This window comes from Daktulosphaira vitifoliae, unplaced genomic scaffold, assembly GCF_025091365.1.
Source record: "Daktulosphaira vitifoliae isolate Bord-2020 unplaced genomic scaffold, ASM2509136v1 Scaffold_5, whole genome shotgun sequence".
Lineage (NCBI taxonomy): Eukaryota > Metazoa > Arthropoda > Insecta > Hemiptera > Phylloxeridae > Daktulosphaira > Daktulosphaira vitifoliae.
Window position 1 is genome coordinate 17,008,423 of NW_026099576.1, and position 24,095 is coordinate 17,032,517.

At 22.6% G+C, this 24,095-nt stretch overlaps 3 protein-coding genes across 12 annotated transcripts; 1 reads left to right on the forward strand and 2 right to left on the reverse strand.

Annotated features, from left to right (window-relative positions):
• Positions 1–2,209: 2,209 nt before the first annotated feature.
• LOC126907830 (serendipity locus protein alpha) lies at positions 2,210–15,117 on the reverse strand. Of its 3 annotated transcripts, none has more exons than XM_050689448.1 (11): positions 15,013–15,117; positions 12,169–12,339; positions 11,834–12,103; positions 10,382–10,522; positions 9,374–9,551; positions 6,965–7,167; positions 6,142–6,186; positions 5,110–5,296; positions 4,037–4,195; positions 2,613–2,855; positions 2,210–2,553 (listed from the first exon to the last, which is right to left on the reverse strand). In XM_050689448.1, exons 1-11 carry the CDS (start codon positions 15,088–15,090, stop codon positions 2,477–2,479), a joined length of 1,752 nt encoding a protein of 583 aa, XP_050545405.1. In that variant the 5' UTR covers positions 15,091–15,117; the 3' UTR covers positions 2,210–2,476. The 3 variants fall into 3 exon arrangements, with proteins under 3 accessions (XP_050545405.1, XP_050545404.1, XP_050545406.1); XM_050689447.1 differs by lacking the exon at positions 15,013–15,117 and adding an exon at positions 12,624–12,838; XM_050689449.1 differs by lacking the exons at positions 6,142–6,186; positions 15,013–15,117 and adding an exon at positions 12,624–12,836 and having other exon boundaries at positions 2,211–2,553.
• LOC126907823 (zinc finger protein 43-like) lies at positions 10,585–17,857 on the forward strand. Of its 5 annotated transcripts, XM_050689435.1 has the most exons (4): positions 11,555–11,612; positions 15,348–15,464; positions 15,526–15,862; positions 17,010–17,180. In XM_050689435.1, exons 1-4 carry the CDS (start codon positions 11,596–11,598, stop codon positions 17,049–17,051), a joined length of 513 nt encoding a protein of 170 aa, XP_050545392.1. In that variant the 5' UTR covers positions 11,555–11,595; the 3' UTR covers positions 17,052–17,180. The 5 variants fall into 5 exon arrangements, with proteins under 5 accessions (XP_050545391.1, XP_050545392.1, XP_050545388.1 ...); XM_050689434.1 differs by lacking the exon at positions 11,555–11,612 and adding an exon at positions 10,585–10,765 and having other exon boundaries at positions 15,526–17,856; XM_050689431.1 differs by having other exon boundaries at positions 15,526–17,857.
• A 166-nt stretch (positions 17,858–18,023) lies between these two features.
• On the reverse strand, positions 18,024–23,185 carry LOC126907849 (uncharacterized). 4 transcript variants are annotated; one of them, XM_050689485.1, is made up of 7 exons: positions 23,022–23,185; positions 22,790–22,959; positions 22,388–22,732; positions 22,153–22,263; positions 21,241–21,385; positions 20,114–20,170; positions 19,138–19,232 (listed from the first exon to the last, which is right to left on the reverse strand). In XM_050689485.1, exons 2-6 carry the CDS (start codon positions 22,890–22,892, stop codon positions 20,149–20,151), a joined length of 726 nt encoding a protein of 241 aa, XP_050545442.1. In that variant the 5' UTR covers positions 22,893–22,959; positions 23,022–23,185; the 3' UTR covers positions 19,138–19,232; positions 20,114–20,148. The 4 variants fall into 4 exon arrangements, with proteins under 4 accessions (XP_050545444.1, XP_050545441.1, XP_050545440.1 ...); XM_050689484.1 differs by lacking the exon at positions 20,114–20,170 and having other exon boundaries at positions 18,739–19,232; positions 23,046–23,181; XM_050689483.1 differs by lacking the exon at positions 20,114–20,170 and having other exon boundaries at positions 18,739–19,232; positions 23,022–23,181.
• Positions 23,186–24,095: the final 910 nt, after the last annotated feature.

The window sequence follows — 24,095 nt, forward strand, 5'->3', positions numbered from 1 at the left end:
ACGGTGATTTCACATGGAATGACCCTTTAATGAAATTTTTACCTATTACTTTTATTTTGTAAAATTCAATTTTAAACATATTTTGTATAAAATATTAGGTTCATCAGAAATGATGAAATATTTGTAAATATGCCAATTTCGACAATTTTACGAAATCTTACGTATTTTGACATTTTTCTGAAAAACTAATGGATTTAGAAGAAAAACTTTTAAAACTTAATTTATACAAAACAATTAGATGTACAATTTAGTTTCTATAATTATTTTGAGAACTCTAATTTATGAGTTAATTGCTAAAAACTAAAAAACTACCATTTTTGGCAAATTTTCAACCCCCAAGTCGGCATGGGTTAAACTTATCTGATCGGGTTGAAATTTTTTGTAGCCACTTTTTATATATATACACACAAATTTGGTGAGATGAGCCCGAAAAATTTCCTAAATTTTAAAAATAAGGGGCACCCTTATATATACAGGTGAGACAGATATAAACGTAAACTCATAATTTGTGTTTTAAGAGTTATATCTCTTAATTGTTAATTAACACGAAATTTTAATTGTTCAAAAGGATTTCGTTAATAAATTTTTTTATAAAATATACATTCTTAGACTAAATTATATCTTATTTTTTATTATTTGTGTCAAGTTGAAACATACCATTTGAGTATTGTTTATGAAATGAACTAGAACAAAATGTTGAGAAGATATCAGCGATTACTGTTAACATAGAAACATGTGGAATGTATCGTTTTTTGGATTGTTTATTATTTTTAATAATTAAATCATTGTATAGGCGTATGGTTGAAAATGTTGTGATACTAAATCTTATTTCCTCCCTCCTGAATAATTTTATAAAGTACACGTGATTTTTAAAACATTTTTGGTATGGCTAATTTTTAAACAAATGGTTAAGCGCTCTCATCATACAAATACTTTTTACAAAATTTTAGTAAGATCTTTAATTGAAATATATTTTTATAATATAAAATTTAGCTATAGTTAAAATAACTACATTGTGGTAATAATATTCTTCAACAAAATAATCCAAAATAAATTATTAAATATATCAACTCATAGTACCAAATTATTTGTATAGGTTCAGTTCACAAAGAATACTCTACTGAATGGCACATGTTTTAACTTGATACTCCATTTATCAGTTTGTAATGTTTACTTGCGCGACGGTCAAATATTTTAGGAAAAACACAGTGTATGCCAAACGCATATGGTTAATCTATCTAGAAAAGGAATAGCGGCAAAATTAAAAAAAAAAGTACTATTTTGGTATAAAAATCGTAATATTCTTTAAGGATATAAAAACTACTATAAGAAGATATTATGAAGGAAGATTTTTAACGAATTCGAATCTTTAGTATATTAAGGGAGTAATATAGGATTGCAGTACCCACCCCTCAAAACTTTTTCCTTGACATTCTTTATTCACAATCACATTGAAGCAATTTATGCCAGTCATTAAAGCTAGTCAGTTCCCAACATTTACTATGTATCTCCTATGTTGAGTCAACTGTACTATTTAGTTGAATCGTATTTTTAAATAATTAAAAATAACCAATTCACCAATTTTTTAACGAATTCTTCTAAAAGATTAAAATTAAATTTATTTTCATTCATTTCAGTTCGATTAATGAAAATAAATAACTTGTACAATATAATATTTAATACAAAACTATAAGAAAAAAAATAAAAATTATTTTAAAACACTTAAAAATGTATTGCGCAAGATAAAAACTATGTCCTTATTTTATCCCCATAATAAAATAGAACTGAATGGAAAATGCTTTCACAATACTACCAACCATCTACATATTTTATTTAAAATTAAAAATATTAATACATAAATAATTCTTTTTTTTTTTATATTGTAATAGTGTTATTATAGCTGGCGCTGATTTAGGCCAGCGCCTTAGGTATTCGTGTTTATGTTTTTGTGAATTATATTTGCCCCCCCACCTCTACGTGGTGCAACACGGGCAACGGATCCAACTCCGGGATCCGGCTAAAGGGGGGTAGCCACACCACGTTGTGAATCAGCTCGATTTTTGAAAGTTGAAAAAATTCATCTTGATTAATTTCGGGCTGATTCACAACGTAGTAGTGTGAGTTTTAGACACAGCGTGGACAGCCTGAAGTAATACCTAACGGTAGTTCCAGGGCGGTCCGCACTTATGCCGGTCAAGAAAAAAAAAAAAAAAAGTGTTATTATAGCTCCGCAATTATCTTTTATTATTGTATTTATTTTTAAAAAACAGTTTATAGATATTTGCAACAAGCTTTTAGGATGTATGAAAAATAATACTGAAACTGATGCCATCATAATGTTGTCAACTTGCTTTCCATTAGTTTTTAATTATTAATTTTAATAATGAAACAAATTTAAATTATACTTAATGTTACACTTGTTTTAAAATTAATTAAAAAATAACTTAAGTTATATGTATAAAAATATATATATATATCATGTGCTCCATATATTTTCGATGATATGATCATTATCATCAGGATTAAATGTTTCAATTAAGTTATCTAAAATGCCTAAAAATAATAATAAATCATTAGATATTATTCCCAATTAGAAAGGTATCATAATTTACTTGTAAGATCCATTACAGTATTTCCCATGTTAGTATCATCATTCATATAATTTAAATAGTTTATCTGTTTACAATTAGTTTTTATGGATTTTATCTCTGATAATTTATAAAATGATGAATGAAATTCGTTTGTAGATAGTAGATATTCTAAAGCATCATTGTTACTGTCACAAACATTATACTGCACATTATTAATAGGTTGTGCTGTTTTTGATAAAATGTATGTTATGTTTGATGCTGTAGCTAAAACATAATACTTCATTTTTTTATAGATTAAGATTTAAGTGTACATTAAAAAACAAAAAGTAATTAGATTTAGTACTATGTTTCCATATAAATAATTTCAGAAAGTATATTTATAAAATGGTACATAATAATGTGAACTTTTATTTATCAGATTTACAAATATTCAAGATTTCTGTAAATTAGACTGCCACAAATCACCAAATGAAATTTAATTACAGTATATCAAGCTTTATATATCATCGCACTGACGCAGGAATTCATTAATTTTATTATTACTGTCATTAAATATACGAGGAGATACCCAAAAATGTCCACAAAAATTGTTTTTGAAGAGTGTATTTATGCTTTTGTATATAAATCCTTCAAAATACTCTACATTAGCGGCAATACACTTGTCTAATCTCTTCTGCCTTTGTTCGAAACATTTTTTAAACTCATCTACTTTGATATCTGCAAACGCCTCCATCGTTTATCTCTTCAACTTTTTCTGTTAATCAGTCAAGAGCCATAGTACGAAGTTTGCAGCGACACATGACACGCCCAAAATTCTCCAATAAAATGAGCTGAACTGAGCTCCAACTCACAACAACTCTTCGAGATCCTCAAAAGTATGTCGTCGATCTTCATGCATGAATTCATTGATTTTTTGGACTTTTTCGTCCGGGTGAACCACGTGTTAACTTTAGCTTGACACAAAGTGTCATTCTAATAAGTAGTCTTTAACATTTGAACGGTTTCCGATGCTTTTTTTCCAAACAGAAAGCAAAGCTTTAAAGCCGTTTGCTGCTCATGACATTTTTCCATGAAGAAAAACTACAGCTAAATAAAACAGCTTTTGCGAAATAACTACAGATATACACGACTAACAACATTAACGACGTTTGTCACACTGACTGAAAAGGCGTGGTCGAACAAACCACTAGCGGCAGAATCGCGTACTACAAAAAATACGAAAGAAGCAACTTCATTTAGAATTTTTTGGGTACCCCCTCATATATTTACATGATTGTATTTTTAATAAAAATGGTGCAGTAAAAAAATAATACCTTATATTGTATTATAATATTGAGATTATATGATTGTACATCAAATGATAAGTTTCAACAATAAGTGTTAAAAAAAATTTGCTTGTTCGATTAAATATGATGAAACATTTTTTTAATTTATTCATTACATACCACTATTATTCATGATCCACTTAATTAATGAAGATTGAACATATTTCAATTTTTTTATGATATAATCACATCTTTTAAGCATTTTATCTATGGTATTTGTATTTTTTTTACAAATATCATTTTTTGTGCAAATCAAACATGCATTGCATTCTTTTAATGCTGAAATTTATAAAAATAGATTATGCATTATTAATATATAATAAAATTTGACTAGAGCACAATCAGTAGTTGATGTGGCTCTCATAATAAATGGAGAGGTGCCCTCTATTATTGTTTTAATTCATTAATATTGTTGGTTAACAAATTAAATGTTAAACAATATACAATAATGTTGGTTAATTTTAATTATCTTAATTTAAAGAATATACTATTGATATTTAAAACAAGTTAATATCCATCATATTGTACATTAATTTAAGGAAATTTAATTAAAATAATTATAACAATATAATTTTAAAATTTGTAAAAAAAAAAATCACTGATATAAATTAATAAGCTTCATGCACATTGTATAATAGTAAGAGAGATGTATTATTTTGGACAAATCAGTAAAGGGATGAAAAATGTAAATTATAAAAGGAAGATGGATACCATCCCTCCATATCCCCTCTCTACTTCAATCCACAGAGGAAAATGGATTAACAAACTTTATAAATAAAATAATAAAATAATGTCTAAAGCATTGTATATCTCATAAAGCTAATTATCTACAGCTTTTTATGCAGTAATATATCTGAAGAGTGTCATAAATTTTAAAACTAAGATTTGGAGAAATTATTAAGTTTATTTTATTTAAATACTTAAAACCGAGTTCATTTGATAAAAAAAAAAAAAAAATTCCTTCTTTTAGCATGATGCAGGACTGTGAAGTATTATTTTTACTAAGATATATTTATTTTTAATAATAAAATAGTACTAAGATTAATAGTACATTTCCAATTCACTCAGACGAATAGGTCTGTTGAATTGAAAATTTCTAGCATATCCTACTATAACTAAAATTTAAGCATAATTTTTTATGAATGTAATTATAATTCAAACATACCAATAATAGACTATACAATTAAACTTACCTGAATCTAGTTGTATCAAAGTTGTAAAAAATTCATTTTCCTTCATTGATTTACTTTTAAATGTTTCATTCAAATATTTAGAAAAACTTTGAATATCATTTAAAAAGCTAGTAAATAAAACTATATAGTTATTTGAATTATTATGACGAATATTATTGATAACAACCAATGAAGTTTCTAATACAGTCTAAATAATAGAAATATTAATGTTTATTATATTAAATGCATTAATAATAAAATCATACATTATTCCTGTTCACATAAAACACTAAATCCAAAATTGAATTATTATTAAAAAATGTATCATTAGTGTCAAATATCCATAATTAATTACTTTTTATAAATGATGATAAAATTAATTAAGAAATAACGATATTAATTACTTAAGAGAAATATTGTAAAGTTTATATAATTTTAAAAAGTTTATTCTCAAAAAAAACATTTTTGGATTTTACCTGAACAGGGATAACATCTATGGTGCTCAAATAAAAAACTAGCTAACATTATTAAAGAATAAACAGTTATTAATTAAATTAAAAGAATGAATTCTTAAATTGATTATTAAAATATTAAGGCAATAAGTAGTACTAAAAAAAATTATAAGATTTTTAAAAATCTTTTGCACAAGTTTTTAATCATAAAATATTTATATTTGGTTCAAGTTAAAATAAATATTTAAATAATTTTGTAAGTCCTTGAATTTTAGGAAAAGTTTGGTTAGGATTTATTCCAATTTTAAAAATCAGAATTTATAATATTACAAGATTCTTATAATAAAAAAATTAGTAATGACACAATTTCATTAAACATTATAAATTTTAATGAATTAGGAATTTCAACACGTATAAATGTAAAAAAAAGGTTTAATTTTTTATTCTAATACAATGTTTTTCAGACTAGGACCCTTAGACTAAGCATTGTAGAAATAAGAGTGAAATTAACTTAAAATTAAAAATGAGTGAGCATCTAGAGGAGTTAAAATAATCTTTGTTTGACATGTTAAGGGTATTGTAAAATAAAAATAAACCAAACCTTTGACAAAAATGAATTTATAGTAAGCAACATCTTCACGCGGGTCTAAAATTAAAAAAGTGTATCAACTAATTTCCTACAATTCAGGAGAGCAATATTAAATTATCATTTTCGATTAAAGCTAACTATAAAATTCTATTTTTTTAAAAAAAAAATACATCTTCCAATATAATACTCATTGAATATCATTTAAGATTTAAAATTTTTTAATACATTAGTTAAATAAACTAATAAACAAAAAATTTCACTGTTGGTTGATAAGGTCCTTAAGTTCTAGATGCTTGTAAAATACTTCACAATATTAAATAAAAAAATTAAGTTTAATGTAACATTATAACTATAAATTAAGTCAACTTAATTTTATAATACTGTATTTTTATTATAATATTATTATGCACTTCTAAATAAAATTGAAATCTAATAATGATTTCTAGAGTACTGTGTAGCTCATAAAGTTAACTGTCTATAGCTTCTTAAGCAGTAATATATCTAAAGAGTGCCATAAATTCTGAACTAAGATTTGGAAAAATTATTTAGTTTATTTTGTTTAAATACTTAAAACCGAGTTCATTTAATGATAAAAATAAAAAATTCCTTCTTTTAGCATGATTTTAGCAGAGTTAAGAAGAGGTATCATTTAAAACGATAATTTTTTTTTCATTATTATTAAAATTACAACTTTGGCTGCTACAACCATTAAATCAATTAACTTAAATTATTGCAACACTAGAACAATTGTTATAGGCACATCTAAATTTTTTTTTATTAAATATCCACTATACTCCATCTAGATAATCACATTTTAATTAAATAATTTGTGTACTTGTGTATAGGTAATTGGATCAATTATTTTATAAAATAACTTTTGCAAATGAATAATTTCAGTAATCCAATGATTTATAAGCAGTTTTACAAAAGATTTTTTTTCACTTGATGTTGGATCTAAATAAAATCCAACAATGGCAGGTACCATATCACTATCCAATAATTCTAAACTTGATATACAACATTTTAATGCAATAATATCTAAAAATTAAATTTTTTTACTTATAAAATCAGTGGTTAGAAGTAGCATACTAATTTTATTGTATTTTATTTGATATAGTTTTTCAATAGTATCAATAAAATTTATACAGCAAATCAGTAGCATAAACAAGTTACTATTCACTACTCTTTTAATTATTATCATAAATATTCATAAAATTAATATTTTATAAGTATTATAAGAAAAACAAATGTAAATTTTATAAAAATAGTCTAAATAACTCTCTAGCTATTTTCCAAAAGCTTATGGATAGTCACAGAGTTGAATTTATTACTTATCACTTAACCAAATCTTCATAAGAAAAATTTCAGTGCATTACAATACTTATATATAGTGTTCAGAAAGTAAGAAAACAGGGGTTTTTATTTTCTTATTGTTTATAACAATTGACCTGTTTTCTTACTTACTGAACACTGTAAAATTTTCTTGTGTGTAGCATTACGATATAATAGCATATTTTAAGGATTTTATACTTGATAGCAATAATACAAATATATTTACAGAGTGAATTTGGTATAAAGTAATTGCTTTTAAGTCATGAAGTTAAAAGTAGTATTTTTTTATAATATTTACTTAAATGGGAGTACTACAAGAAATACTTCTTGGAGGCATCAGTTAATTTTTCTTAAACAGTAACCCAAGTTAATCCATTAACCATCAGAGGTAGTGATTCTTTACAAGATAGCACAAATGCTTTTATTTTTTTAAGTAGTAATGACAAATTGTCGTAATAATATTCTTTTAGGCTATAATAACCTGATATTTTCTCAAAAAGTTAAAAATATTTTTCGTATGTCCATTAAAAAATCAAAGAAAAAATACTATGCTATGCTAAAAATATTATTTTATTAAAATAATATTTTTTATTCTTAAATACAAAATATGCTTTTAAAAACATGAAAATAATAAACTAAATTCATTTTTTCTCTTCTTTTCCAAAATAAAAAAAAACTAGTTCTATCTAAGTATATAGGTTAAATTAACTTAATTATATACTTAGTTAATTTACTTGAATAAAATAAAATAAAAAAATGTATTTTACTCATAACATGACCAAACCATCTAAGTCTATTTTGTCTCATTATATCCACGATTGGCACTACACCTATACTCCCTCTTATATGCTCGTTCCTTATTTTATCTTCTCTAGTCACTCCATTCATCCATCTAAGCATTCTCATCTCTGCTACACTCATTCTCTCCTCGACTGACCCTAAATATTTAAAACTTTTCACCTATTCAATCATTTCCTCACCTATTGTCACTGGTCTCCTCATTTCTCTTACCTCATGTTCTTCTTTGTCAAACTCATACTCTACATACTCTGTCTTATTTCTACTTACTCTTAAACCCTTTTCTTCAAGAGCTAATCTCCACACCTCTAGCCTTTGATTAATTTCCTCCCTAATTTCTCCTATTAACACTATATCGTTAGCAAACAACATGCACCACGGCACCTCTCCTTATATTCCTCTAGTAATTTCATCCATCACTATAGAGAATAAGTAAGGGCTTAAAGCAGAACCTTGGTGCACTCCTACTCTTACCTGAAAACCTTCTGTTACTCCTCCTCTTACACTTTTTACCCTGATACAAGTGCCATCATACATATCTTCTATTATATTAATGTACCTTTTCAGGACTCCTTTTCTCATTAATTCCCAATTTAAAACCTCTCTCGGTACGCTTTCTTTAAATCTATAAATACCATACACAGCTTTTTGTTCTTTTCCCTAAACTTTTCTATTAGTTGCCGCACACAAAATACTGGCTCCATTGTTGACTTACCAGGGATAAATCCAAACTGGTTTTTAGATATCGATGTCTCATTTCTTATTATTTTATCTATTACCTTTTCCCAAATCTTCATACTAATACTCATAAGTAATAGTGATTTTCTCCATTTTTATTATGAAATATTCTTAAATATCCAAAAAAAAATGTTACCATCTAATTAAACATAACAATTTGTTAAGATTTTTGAACCCCTAAAAATATGCAAAAGAACAAAATTCAGAGCTCTAATAATATTCCTAGCAATTTTTATTTTTGACACAGCAGTAGCAATTATGTAAAAAAATAATTATTTAATCTAATAAAAATCCAATACTATCGCTCTCTCTTAAAAAAAATTATTTGTTTTATAAAAGAAAACAAACTATCTTAATTTTCTTTAACTATATTTACCTTCAATGTCTGTATAAGAGGAAATAGCATATATTCCAATTTGAATTAAAATATCAGTATAATTATCTAATTCTTGTACCATTATTGAAAGATCATCACATTTTTTGTACTGAATATTTGAATCTTCACCACATTTTTTAATAAGCTGTTTTATTGTAAAAAATGGATCACAAAACACCTTACAAATAAATAAAAACTGAATATTTGATAGGTATTAATATATACAAGGAGTGATCCAAAAGCAAGTTGAATTTCGCCATAAAATGTAATCTATTTTAAATTACCAAACATTGTTTTTTTTTTTTTTAAGTAGGCATAAAATGTTTTTTTTTTATGTAACTGTCAACTAAATTGTTGTTTTTTTTCATACAGTACTATAAGTTTAAAAATGTTTTATTCAAAAATCTGTCCAACTTTATAGCATGAGTTCAGAGTTATATCAAAACACTATGAGAGTGACTCTATCTAGTTAGTTATATTTTATCTGTCCAAAAAATTTAAAAATCAAAGGTTTAAGTTTAGGAATAATATTCTTATGTCTTATTTGAATTTATAGAAGGGATTTTGGATAATTTTTGTTAAGTGTGGAGTTTTGCTATCATGGATAAGCACAATTCCATTTGAAATTTTCTTAAACATTAATTTTTTTTTTCATTTTTTAGTCTCACAATAATTGGTGCACTAAGATTTTTTTAAAAACTTTTTTTACCACTATAATGTTTTCATATTTTACTCAAAATATTGACTATTAAATAATTTTCTATCTATTAAAACTTAATAGTAGAGTGGATTTCCATTTTGAACGGAGGAAATGTGGTAATATCCATGATAAAATCTTTTTTTGATGAAACAATTATTATGTAAGTCAATCCAATGTTCATAATATTGCCAGAGATGTACAGTGTTTTTTAAACAAGATTTTATAAAAAAATGTCTAATATAACTATAAAAAATTATGACATTATGCAATTTACTTTTTGATCACCCATGTATGTACATTTTAAATACCTTATAAACAAGATGTAAAATTGAAGAGTTTATGCGCCTTTCAAGAATTGATATCAAAGAAGATAGGTAATCAAACTTAAAAGAGTAATCATTTTCACCAAGATTACTATCTCTACTTAATTCTTCTATTTCTTTTATAACCTTTCCATGATCAAAAATTAAAATCAAAATTTATTATTTCAGCTAAATAATTTAAAGTTCAATTTTTTTTATTAGAAAATCTTATTTTTTATTTCATAAATTGCTTACTTGATATGCTTAGTTATCCGTAAAAGCTAAAAAATGATTCTTTTTGATCATATTTTAATTCTTATGTGGTTTAGAGCCAGTGGTTGGTTTATAACTTTTAGGAAACTATTTTTTTATCAATTAAAAATTGAGAGGGTCTTGGTTTTTTTATCATCATACTATTATGATGATTCATTTATCATGAATTACTTTATTAATCAAAGTATAAAAATACTATTAAAAATTTTTTTTAGATTTTTTGAGGTACACATCTTTCTAATTTATTAATCATAAAATATTATAAATATTCATCTCTTATACCTTATTAGAATATCATCTGTATTATTTCAAATGGTAACACACATAATTCACTAGTTAATTTAATAGATAATTATTTAATTAAAAAAATAACTTGTCGATTACAAGCGTTAAAGAAATATTTTGGAAGTCATTTTCATTATTATACCTAGGCGGGTGGAAGAATAAAGCTGTAAAAAAATTAGTGATAAATATAAAAACAACTGTATCTAACCCCTGCCATCACTATAAAATGTAAATAAATTTCAAAATAATGGTCTAAAAGTTATTATTGACCAGTCATTTTCTTAATTAGTTCATTAACCATTAAATAAGCTGGTTAATTACCACCCTTATAAGGTATAAGAGATAAAAAAAATTTTATGATTGATAAATTAAAAGAAACATGTATTTAAATGAAACCAACATAAAAAATTCTCATTTTATCATTTTTATTTTTTGATTAATTAAGTGGTTCGCAATAAATAAATTTTACTATTAAATTTTATTTCCATTTTTAATAAAATATAGAAATACTTTTGTATTTGCCTATCACTTTGGGCAGACATATATATAGATATTTTTGGGAGAGAAAGCACTTCAGAAAATTTGATAAAAATTTTGGTGGTCGTACAAATTTTAGTAGTAGGCTAATAAATATGCCTCTAAATATATAGGTATAAATCGATATGGTATTTTTAACAATGTAAGTAAAATTTTCATATTAGAAAATCTTTTATTTTTATGTACTTTCCTATTCTGATTTTTATGATAATTGCACAGTTAATAATAATTGAAAATTAATCTCTCAACTACTAGTACTTTTACAAGAAGAATGTTTCTATGTTAAAATTGATTTTTATTTTTTAAAATTGATTCTTAAATTGATTAGCATAATAATGTAATTAATTTTTCTAATAAGAGTACCTGTTTAGATGATGATATTATATCTAAGTTATGCATTTCTTCAGATACTTTGGCTATAGTAATTGCTTGAAACAATATTTTATTAATAATGGGTTTAATGACGTTGATATCTTGTTTTTTGCTCAAATAATTCAATACTGTATTTATTCGTTTAGTAAATATTCCAGGTGTTTCATCATTATCATTATCGCTTATATCTATTCTTTCAAAATAATCTTCTATTTTGAAAAAACATTTCTGAATACGCTTTATTGTATATATGTATACAGACTAAAATTAATTAAATTTAGTATAAATAATTTAAATCAAATGTGAACATTAAGTTAATATTATACCTTCTTAAAAAATACTGTGTTTATTCCTTTAAGAGTTGATTCATAAATAAGAAGACATTTTTTTATTTGACTTAAACATACATACAATACATAAATATTATGATGATTTGAAGATGTAAGAAAAACTTGAATTGATTTTATAAATTGAGAAAGTGAACCTTCAACTAAAGTCTGTAATTAGATAAAATACTTAAATTATTAAACTCAATAAACATGGTTATGAAATTTATGAAAAAACAGCCATTTTAGTCCAAATTATTTTTATTGAAAAGGACAGTGATTGATTTTCTTCACATACTTTTAATTTAAATAATTTGATAAGGAAATTCCATTTATTGGAAGACAAGTAAAATTTATTTAAATTATACTAAACTTAACATAATAAAATATTTTATGATGTAATGTTTTATTTAAATTTTTTTTATGAATTAAAAATGTTTATATAAAATACTAACTTTAAAATAATAGTTACATTTAATTGTGTCAAACTCGATACTTTCACACTGAATTAAACGTAAACCACAATCATTTTTAACTAAATCAATTTTATTAAATATTTCATTCATATTTGTACGTACAAATCGTAATTAAAAGTAATTATGATGTAGCTATAATATAATTTAATTTAATATAATTAATAATTATTACGATTAAATAAATATTATATAAATAAAACCGTAAACAATAATTGCAAATATAAAAATAACAATAGAAATATAGCAGTTAATATTTGAATTTTAACATTTATCATTATTATCAGTGTTCTTGGAACATGGAACCAAACAATGGTTAATATTTTATAGTGTGATAGTGTTAGGCCGAAAAAAATATTATGAAAAAATAATGTGTTAAAAAATATTTTCTAACAACCCTTGTGAAAACAAAAAAATTTTCACCATAAGTAAAAACATGTATTTTGTTGCAAAATACTTAATTTACCCAAATATTGATATATTCTTACAGAATTAGTATTATTTAAATTCGATTAATGTAGTTTCATTAAAGTTAAAAGTAAATTTATTTTTGCTTTATTGACTCATGAGTATACTGTTTATAAAAAATCTCCTTATATATATACAGAGTGTTTAGTAAGTAAGGAAACAGGTCAGTTATTACAAACAATGAGAACATTAGAAACCGTTTCCTTACTTACTGAACACTATATATATATTGGATTTTACAAAATTTTTTAATGGAATTATATTAGAAAGTCGCGTGAAGTTTTTAACTATGTTTTAATGAGGAAATTTGAACTCCGGAAGTCTTTAGAATTTATGGAAATTGTGTATGAAGTATCACTAGAAGAATAAGCCACCATAAATAAATTCTAAATTTCCAGCATTTTTTATTCCTTCCATTCATTCAATTTTTTTTTTGTGACAAAATAGGAAATAATAATAATCTAATCTTATAACCCTTCATAATTATGCATGAATAATTTTATTATCATAGTATTATTTAATTACAATTTAATGAGTATTTGTCACAAGTGAAATAAAATTTTTGTGGATAATATTATTAATTTTCAATATACCAATCATTAATGCTATAATAATTACTGTGAATTACATCCAAAGTCACAACTTTGAGTTCTTAAGATTTTTTATAATATGTAAAGTAAAGGCTATATTTTTATATTAAAATTTCATGGAGAAGGCTTGTTACATACACTTCTAAAACATTGACTTCCATGACAACATAAATTTTGATTTTGCTCTCTTGAAAATTCTCAATTTATATATATATATATATATATACAGAGTATTCAGTAAGTAAGAAAACAGATCAATTGTTATAAACAATGAAAACAATAGATACCCATTTTCTTACTTACTGAACACTATATAAATGTTTCAATGCGTTTAAATTTTTCTTTGAAAGAGTTGGTTAAATGATAAGTAATAAATTCAACTCTGTGACTTATATCCATTAGCTGATTAGTCACAAAAATGAGTATTTGAGTTTTTTTATTATACGTCACAAGAAAGATATTCTCTGTTAAGACCCAAAACAATGCAGTTCAATTTTATTAATATTGGGTTTTCTGAAACATTGCTAAAAGCTACACTTATTAAGACTATTTTTATAAAATTTACATTATATATATATATCAATAAATTTTTGAAAAAATGTGTGGGTATTACCAAAAGCTAATATGTTAGCTTAGGGAAATTACCATAGTTATAATAATGAGACATTCAATACTTAATAGGATTTATTAATATCTAAAATTTCATAATTATGTGTAATACCGAAAATTTTTAAATATTCATACAATATATATTTATTAAAGGAATTTTTCTTAATAATTTTTTCTTTAGCTATTTAATACATAAATAATAGCTAACAAATACTAATTAAATTAAAAAACTAATAATAATAAATAATAAATTAATATTTGATAAAGTGATTACGAAAAAATAACAAATAATTGCGTTTTTAATAAAATTTTAGATTTCTAGCATTTAAAAAGTTATCATTTTTTCCATTTTCCAATGAAAAACTACACGATTGTTAAATATGTACAACCCATTAAATCTAATGAATATGGTATTTATAAAAGAATATTATATGAGCAAAAATATAAATCATTCTAGTAAATAAGTCGTATCTCATACTATTTTTTTACATGAATTAATTTCAATTTTATTTAAATTAATTGAGAATTTTACAAAAAAAAGGCTTATAAATAGCAGTTCAATATTTTGTAGTCTATCACAATAAAAAAAATAGTAATAATAATTTAATGTATATTAATTGTGAAATACTAAAACGATATAATACAATTTGTGTTTTAATCTTTACACAAAATATACAACATTTTATTAATTATGTACTATATACCTTTATATATATAGTAGAGTGGTAATTATTTTTGTATATGTTAATGTCTGGGTATTGATATACCAACCTCCTCTTCATGTTATCAGGTCACATCTTGCATCTTTAATATTACTCCAAAACAGTAAAAAAAATTTTTAGTATAATTATAATCGTTTTAACTTAATATAATTTTTGTAATTATGTAGTATTAAATTGAAAGGTAAAACTTTATAAATTTGAACTAATCAAATTATCTATTTTACTTTATTATATTTATTATTGTATTTATAATATATTTATTTATTTAAAAAATGGGTTTAATAGTTGAAACTATATTTTTTTAATTAATTCTTTAGTTATAGAATGTCAGAAAAAAAAAATCAGAGTACTAATTGTAATCATTTAATTAAAAGCATATTATCAGCAAAGTGGCGTAACATTGATTTGGACGATAATTTATATGAATTTGAGGAGTAAGTATTTTACTTTAATTCAATTTATATTAAACATTGAAAATTAAATTCTATATTTCAGTTCTTCAGAATATGAATTGCCTCTTTCATCAATAGCCAATTTTAGTGATTCATTGGAAAGTAATTGCCTTGCTTTTAAAGCTGAAACCCAAACAAATAATGACACATACCCAAAAGAAGTTTATCGTTACCAAATAAATTCATTTAATAAAACACAATATCAAGAAAATAGATCATTTAAAGAGTATAAATGTGATATTTGCGCAAGAATTTTCAAAAAACGTCAACTAATCATTCATCACTTCAAAACTAGTTTGTGTTTCCCATCGAGTCCATCTAATTTCAAACGGAATAGTATAAAACATCATGCTTATAAAACATCCGCAGCTATTAGACAAGTATATTTAAAATTAGAAGACAACAAAAATAGTTCAAATTTAAACTATACCACTAATAATGATAAGAAAGACATATTTACACAAGCGCTTAGGAATGTAGTATCTAAAAATAATCATGAAGAAAACTATATTAATAACAATATCCATGTAAATTATCTTAATAAAAACAAAAATAGTAAACATAAAAATCACTTGAAAAATAAAAATAAATTTAATCTTGATAATTGTATAAAAAATTATATGCAATCTTCAAGTATGAAAAGTGATGTGTTCAAATGTGATAGAAAGTTAAAAAACCATTGGTATAAACATGAATTTGAATTTGTTGAATGTAGATATTGTAATAAGAAATTTAATTATGATTTTAATTTGTCTCAACACATTAAAAAGAAACATAAATTTTCTAAAAATTATCACTGCTCTGAATGTTTTAAAGTGTTTTACAAACGTTCAGATATCAAAATGCACATTTTTAAGGAGCATAATAATTATCAAAAATTTAGTTGTAAAATCTGTGCAGTTTCTTTCTATTCTTCATTAGAACTTAGCGAACATATGAAAATTCATTATAGTAAAAATTCTTATAAATGTGATGTTTGCCCTAAATCATTCAATTCATCTTATCGTCTTTATCAACATTATCAATGGCATCTTGGTATAAATCACTTTAAATGTCAGTTTTGTTCAAAAATGTTTTCCAACTTTTCAAGCTATTTATCACATGAAAGAATTCATACCGGTGAAAAATCTTGTGTATGCTGTGTATGCAAAAAACGCTTTAAAGTAATATCTAATTTAAAATTTCGTTCAAGAATTCATATGAAATGTAAACCATTTATTACTAACTGCTGCCTAAAAAATTATTTACTGACATCAAAATCACTAACTAACAAAAATATATGCTCAAAAGAAAAACTACTGAATTCTTATTCCAGTGACTCTTTTAATTGTTCAACTATGTTAAATATACATAAAAATTTCACAAATATTTATATATGCAAAAAATGTAAAATTAACTTAAAACCATCTTATACATGTGATATTTGTAGCAAGTCTTTTACACAATATTTTCTTTTAGAAGAACACCAAAATATCCATATAAATAGTAACAGTTTCAAATGTAATTTGTGTCATTTAATACTTTCAGATTACAGTATGTTTATTACTCATAAAAAATCCCATGACATAAGCAAAATTTATCAAACTGAGGATGTTTGTAACTATTTAAAATTAAATGAAAATTTCAAATGTAATGTTTGCGGAATGTTATTTGCATGTTCGAAAATTCTTGAAGAACACACTACAGTTCATATTGAACCTAAACTAGAAAAACTTCAAATTTGTATGAAAAATGAACTCGAAAATGAAATTCAGACGAATATTAGAAGTGAATTTAAGTGTGATCTTTGTAATGATATTTTCAATACACAATCTCAAATTGTTACTCATATTTTATCAACTCATTATTAGATAAGAGTGTATATGACATATTTTTAATGGGTCATATGTTAATATTAATTGGTAATAAAAATTTGAATATATAGTGTAATTTCTAGTCAATGTTCAAATATTGTAAAATTGTACTCATTTAATGAATGTTTTAAATTCTAATAAAAATACTTTCCACTATAAAATGTATAAAATGTTCAAAACAATAATATGGCTATTTTTATTTAATCTATAATATAGTATAACAATACCATTTGAGTAGTATAACAGCCATGAATTTTAATACAATGCAGTAATATTTAGATTAGTGGTTTCAAAATTTTTTTTCTCTTCCACTTACTTAAAAAAAATAAATCTTAATGGCGCACCCTACTGATTGAACCTAAGGTGGTATAGCCTCTTAGTTAAAGAATTAATAAATTAGTTTTATTATCATATGAAAGATTTTTTACCTTTCCCTAAATAGTTATAGAACCTATATAGGAAAAAATATTTAGATTAATTAGAAAAACTAAAAAGGAGTAAGTAGTATCATTCATCATAATTTTTCTCAAAAATAGGCTATTTTAGAATTATTTTATTATTACAAAAAATTCAATATTAGTTAACTCAGAGAAAAATATATGTTTTTAAACAATAAAGATTTATTGAATTATGTACACATAAAAAGAAAATGTTCTTTTGATTATTTTAAATATTTAATTTTAAATAATAATTTTTCATGTATTTTGTATTTCAATAAAGATTGAATACCATTATTGCATCCTACTCAATTTCATAATATAATCCAATAAGTATTATAGTAGATAATTTATATTTTTAATGTCACATGAATAATTGTTCTAGATTATCAAACTTGTTGAACTAAAAACAACTTATTCTAACAAACTAACTTTTCTATATGACTACTTATAATTCAAAATATTCATAATTATAATTATAATTATATAATGTTTTGATAATTTTACCTTTTTTTTTTTTTAATTTTTCTCAAAATTATAACTATGTCACTTACATACTTTATATCTTAATAGTTTTTTATACATAATGATTGTATTAAGTTTTTATAAGGTAGGGGAACTCTGAGTATAATAGTACACATAACGTTTATCTCTTGTAACATGATTAATTTAAACTTTTATGATAAAACAAAAACTAAATTAAAATTTAAGATATTTGCTATTTCATAAAATATTAATTTAGTATTTAAAACAATTAAAAAGTCAAATGTTCTATTTTGATCTTATGATGAAGTAAAATAGGATAGATGGCATAATTTCATTATATTTGTATATCTTAATTTTACTGGGAAAATATGATAGAAATTTATCTAAGTTTTAAAATTTTGTTGTTTTAAATTTCGAACAAATTATACAAGCATACTTATAGAAAAATTAAATATGATAAAATTATGTATATAATTCTTCATTACTGGAAAATTATTTTATTTTACATTCAATAGAATTTTTATTTTAAATTAATATAAAATATTACATAAGTTTAATATTTAAAAAAATACAAAGTAAAAAAAAATTAACATTAAACTTAAATTCATAGTTAACAGCTGAAAAAAACAATATTTTTGTAATAAATAATTATTAATTTAATTATAAGAAAAATTACAATTTTACATTAATTACTCCTAAATTTTTCTTAGTGTAACCAAGCCTATCATAACTTTTAATAACTATGATTTTATGAAAAAAAATTCACAAAAATAGGATGTATTTTTAATTTTAAAGAAATTAATAATCTTATGTTTGAATTATTACTTTATATCTTGAATTAATTTATAATATCTGCCCCGCAATTCATAAGATTTAATTTTAAATCAGAATTTTCTCCAAATTGAGATTTCAAAAGTTTTAAAGATAAATGTTTGTAGTATAAAATTTCATGTTCCTCAAACAATTCTTCACACCTAAAATATTTTTTTATTAAAAAAATATTATTATGTTAAAATAAGATTAAATAAAAAAACATTATTTATTTTTGATAAATTTTCATTTAAAAAGCAATAAAATATTTAGAAAAATCATCTTGTTTATAAAAAAATAATATTTTTAAATATTTTTGTAAGGTATACTAAATGGCTAAAGACCTACAAAAGCTAAAAAATTTGTTTTTTTTTGTAAATAGTGGGCCATTTTGATGCATTTCATACATGGTAGACCAGATCAAATCAACAATTATAATATTATAATATAACAATAATAATATTGACTTCTTTGACTATGTTTAAAGCATATATTTTATAATTTATCACTTATAACAAAAAAAATTTGAATTTCTTTTTTTCAATTTTAAAACAACCAACTTTAATTGTTTTTTTTTATAAAAAAATTTGATGAATTAATTACAATTTTAGGACAAGTAATTATTGAGTTACAAGCGTTTTAATACATAGAGTGGATATATAGAGATGGTGAATACAGCTCGTACTGGCGTCTATTTATAACGCATACCCTATTTGTATTACACATACACTCTTTGTATTAAAATGCTTATAACTCAATGAGTACTTTTCCTAAAATTTTTACAATTCATAAACATTTATTGTAAGAAACAGGTTTAAAAAATGGCTATTTTGGATTTTGAAAAACAAAATTAATATTTTTTTTGTTAGTCATAAATAGGGTTTGAGTTTTCATTCATTTATAGAGTTTATTTTAGTTATCACAAGTACAAAATGATAAATATTCGTTTATGTATTTCTTAATTCTAATCAATATATAATATTAAGGATTTTAGTTTTGAGAGTCACTACCTTCTAAAAAAAAGTTTTTAAGATACTATACATACGTATGATAAATTTTCATTGAGTTGGATCAAGAATGTTATAGCCACAGCTCACATATACTGTGAAAATATTTCACATACTTTTATCTTTCTCATTTAATACCATTATTATTGGATACAGTGAAATATATATGTAAAAATTTTTACTAACTATAAAATCCTTAAGATATTTAACTAAAAACAATAATAGAATCTTTTGGTACTAAATTTTTTTTAGAAGCATTACTTGGGCTTATAAATACAGTATATGATTAAAAAATCATTTTATAAGTCATCGAATTAAATAAATAAATAAAATTAATATTTTAAAATATTTTTACATAAATTAAAAATATTTTAATAAAATTGAAGATTATAATCCTTAAAATTATTAATAAAAGAAAGTAGTGTAAAATATTTACTAAATCAAAAGTTATTCAATTTTCATATCTTTGTGACACTTTTTAGGTATATAGAATATTTTATTAAATATAAAACTCATTATTTAAAATTTTTAATTTTTGTGAAAGAAAATATTGTTTGATTCAAAATAGTAAAATAATTTTTTTTTTGCCCCTTCATAACTTATTGTTTAACATACAGTAGTCGTAATTTGTTACAGGTATAACTCAAAATTATTTATCATACAGTAATATTAACTTTAATAATTCATGACTATTAATTGATACAAACTTTTATATTCAACACAAGTTTACTATTGTACATTAATGAATGATAAGTGTGGAAAATTTTTCTCGATTATTATTTTATAAATAATTTATGGCACATAAAAGGAGATAATGTTGCCTCCATTAATATGAAAACCAATTTAATGATCTATTTGTATTTTAAATATTAATCTTTAAAAATTTTAAAACGTAAAGTTGGTCAGTTAAAATATTATACAAACAAAATATTTTATTATATCAAACTAAAATAAGAGATCCAAAAAAAAAAATTAAGTATTTTAACCCTGAAAGAATGCAAAAAAATATAACTTAATAATACATTATGTTATTTGAATCAAACAATACTTTCTATTACCAAAAATAAAAAAGTTTCTTCTTTCAATAAATCATCTTGTCTATATAATAAAAATATCATAGTTATCAAAACATTGAAAAATATTCAAGATATAAAGATTCACTTACATTGATTTTTGTTGATCTAATTCTTTAGTTAGCTTAGCAATTTTTATAGATAAGTTTTTTATATGTTGCCGAACTTCTATTTTATTATTAAAATCTAATAATATTGAAGGGTTTAATATTTCATCTAATAAAATTGTAACAACACCTAAAATTAATAAAAATTATCTTTATTTAATCTGTTAATCAAAATTTTTATAAATAATGGTAGCAAATTTCATGTCAAAGACTATTTCTCAATTACTATTAAAATAATCAAAAAGTTTTTATTATAACATAATGTAAATAATAATTATTATTTAACACTAATTTTTTTTTATAAGTTTATGGAGCAATTGAGGGATTAACTTTCAAAAATAAAATGAAAACGCATGTTTTCAATGCAATATATATAGTAATTTTAATTAAAAATATTAATATTATTAGTAAAAAAATTTATTTTACAATATAGTTTTTGAATAAGAAACGTTCAAAATTTGACAAAATAAAATTTTACTCATATTACATAAACATTTTAAACAAGATACGTTAAATGTAAATACATTAAATGTATTTTACTTTTTAGTTATATTTTACTTACACATTACAACATTAATATTTACAACTTTTTATAATTTACAACAGCATTGTGTAATATCAAGTTTTAACATTTACTAACTATAGTAACACAACAAAATTCAGTTTTTATTTGAATTCAAATGATTGTAACTCAAAAATTTTCCTATAATTAATTTTATTTAATTATATATTTATTAAATTTTATTTTAGTGCTAATATTAATAAAAAAAAAATATTATTACATGACATTTTAAAATTAAACTCCCAGTTATAATAATACTAAAATATATTTTAATTAATTACACTATTATAATTAAATAAGAATCATAGTGTAACCAAAACAAAAACCTGTGTTACCTATGTCAACATTTTCAAGTTTTTCAAAATTTTTTAAAATAATTTTATGAACTGCGTCATATAATAAGGTTATGATATTTTCATCAATACTATTGAACATACGTGTATTATCTGAAATCAAAGAAATTTAATATCAATTAAAATCCAATATTATTTTGAATTTAATAGAAATATATTAATTAAAATCAATAAAATATCTTATTTATTTAAAAAAAAATTGTTAAATGCTACATACCCAAAAGTTTAAAAACTGTAATATCTCTATTTAATGTATTTTTTTCTGATTTAAGTTTATGCTTATTTTCTATTTCATTGTTTAATGTTGATAAATTTTTTTCTATTGAAATCATTTCTTCTTCAAAGATTTTTTCTTGGTTTTTTATGTTAGACAAAACTTTTTCCATTTTTTTTTTTGCATCATATTTGGCTACTAAGCCGCATAGGTATCCATCATATGCAAAATGTAAGTTAGTAGTTTTATCTGTGCGTATTCTACTACCCGTTAGATTTATATTAGGCATACTACCATTTCTTTCAAGTGTAATATTTGGATTTAAATTAATAGTTGAAGAATTATTACCTACAATAATTCACTATTCAAAATTATGAAAAAATATCTATTTAAGTTCATACTTACTTAAATTACTTTTAGATCTACATGTAAAATTATTACCCAAGGTGTTCAGGTTACTTTTGCTAGACAAATTTTTATTAGAAACAACATTAGGTTTATTCATCATATTTACTTATTTTATAAATTTTACAAACATCAAACACAATTGATTAAAAACCTCGTCAAATTTAGTCCTATTAATATAAAATTATGATTAATAATAATGTCATCTAATAATTATTTACAAATCAGTTACTGTTATAAAAAGATCATAGGTAACCTCACAATATCACTATCATTTTTTGAGATAAGAATTACTGATTTCCACCTCATTTATATTGAAATTAATAAGAATTTTTCAATAAACTAAAGTTTAGTAGTGATGAATAAATTTTTTATTTAAAAATTATAATATTTTAATTAATAACATAGATTTAATCTATGTCAATATGCAGTAGTATTTGGTTTTATCATATAAAAAACTTAGAAGAAAAATTAGAAATGATAATCAACAAAATGATATGAAATTATTGATAATGAAAAAAGCGGGAAACTATCATTCATGTGGTGTAATGTTTACATATAAACTACATAAATATATAGATATATAAAAATATCAAAAATTACTATACATAGTACCATATTTATGGAAGGAAATTCGGTACATTTGTACAAAGTCCATTTGAATGAGGAGCCACCGATAAATATTAGTTGTATACTATTTATAACTATTCTAGATAAATAAAATTTTGGCTGATTAACAAAAATGGTTACAAATTATATTACAATTAAATATTACAACATAAGTTTTAACGACAATTTTTACAAGTTTTTTGAAGTTAGAAAGTATTAGTCGACATTTCATTTATGAGTTTTTTTTCAAAATAAGAGTCTTTTGAATAAAAATGTTTTTCTTTTCAATATTTTAAAACGTTTAACAGATTTGTAATGATTTGAAAAAAAAAACCAGCACAGTGGGGACGTAGCATAGTTAAGTCCAATATATATGATATCTGACAGTGAATAATACACTAACATAAAAAACGCTTCAATGCAAATTTGTAGTGTTAAATTTTAAAAAATTTGATGATTCCAAAAGAACATGATCGCATATTTCCTTATTTATATTCCGATTACAAGTTTTATAATTTATAGGTATAATATATGAATAAATATTTATTATAGCAATTAAATGTAGTATGAAATTGATATTTAATGATTTGATGTTGTTATTTTTTACAAAAATCGTACTTTTTTATTAATTTTGATGTCCATTATTAACGTAAAAATAAAATAAAGTCCGAAATTTTTTTTTTCATATTTAAGTATA

Excerpts from the sequence above, each read along its gene's own strand:
- LOC126907830 (XM_050689447.1), bottom strand. The coding sequence starts at position 12,734 with ATGAATGAAATATTTAATAAAATTGATTTAGTTAAAAATGATTGTGGT. Across the intron at positions 10,523-11,833 it reads TAATATCATCATCTAAACAG|GTTATAAAAGAAATAGAAGA; the intron begins GTACTCTTATTA and ends GATCATGGAAAG. Across the intron at positions 2,554-2,612 it reads TACTGTAATGGATCTTACAA|GCATTTTAGATAACTTAATT; the intron begins GTAAATTATGAT and ends TATTATTTTTAG.
- LOC126907823 (XM_050689431.1), top strand. Across the intron at positions 15,465-15,525 it reads AATTTATATGAATTTGAGGA|TTCTTCAGAATATGAATTGC; the intron begins GTAAGTATTTTA and ends TCTATATTTCAG.
- LOC126907849 (XM_050689484.1), bottom strand. The coding sequence starts at position 22,892 with ATGATGAATAAACCTAATGTTGTTTCTAATAAAAATTTGTCTAGCAAA. Across the intron at positions 22,264-22,387 it reads TACAGTTTTTAAACTTTTGG|ATAATACACGTATGTTCAAT; the intron begins GTATGTAGCATT and ends CTTTGATTTCAG. Across the intron at positions 19,233-21,240 it reads TTAGATCAACAAAAATCAAT|GTGTGAAGAATTGTTTGAGG; the intron begins GTAAGTGAATCT and ends AAAATATTTTAG.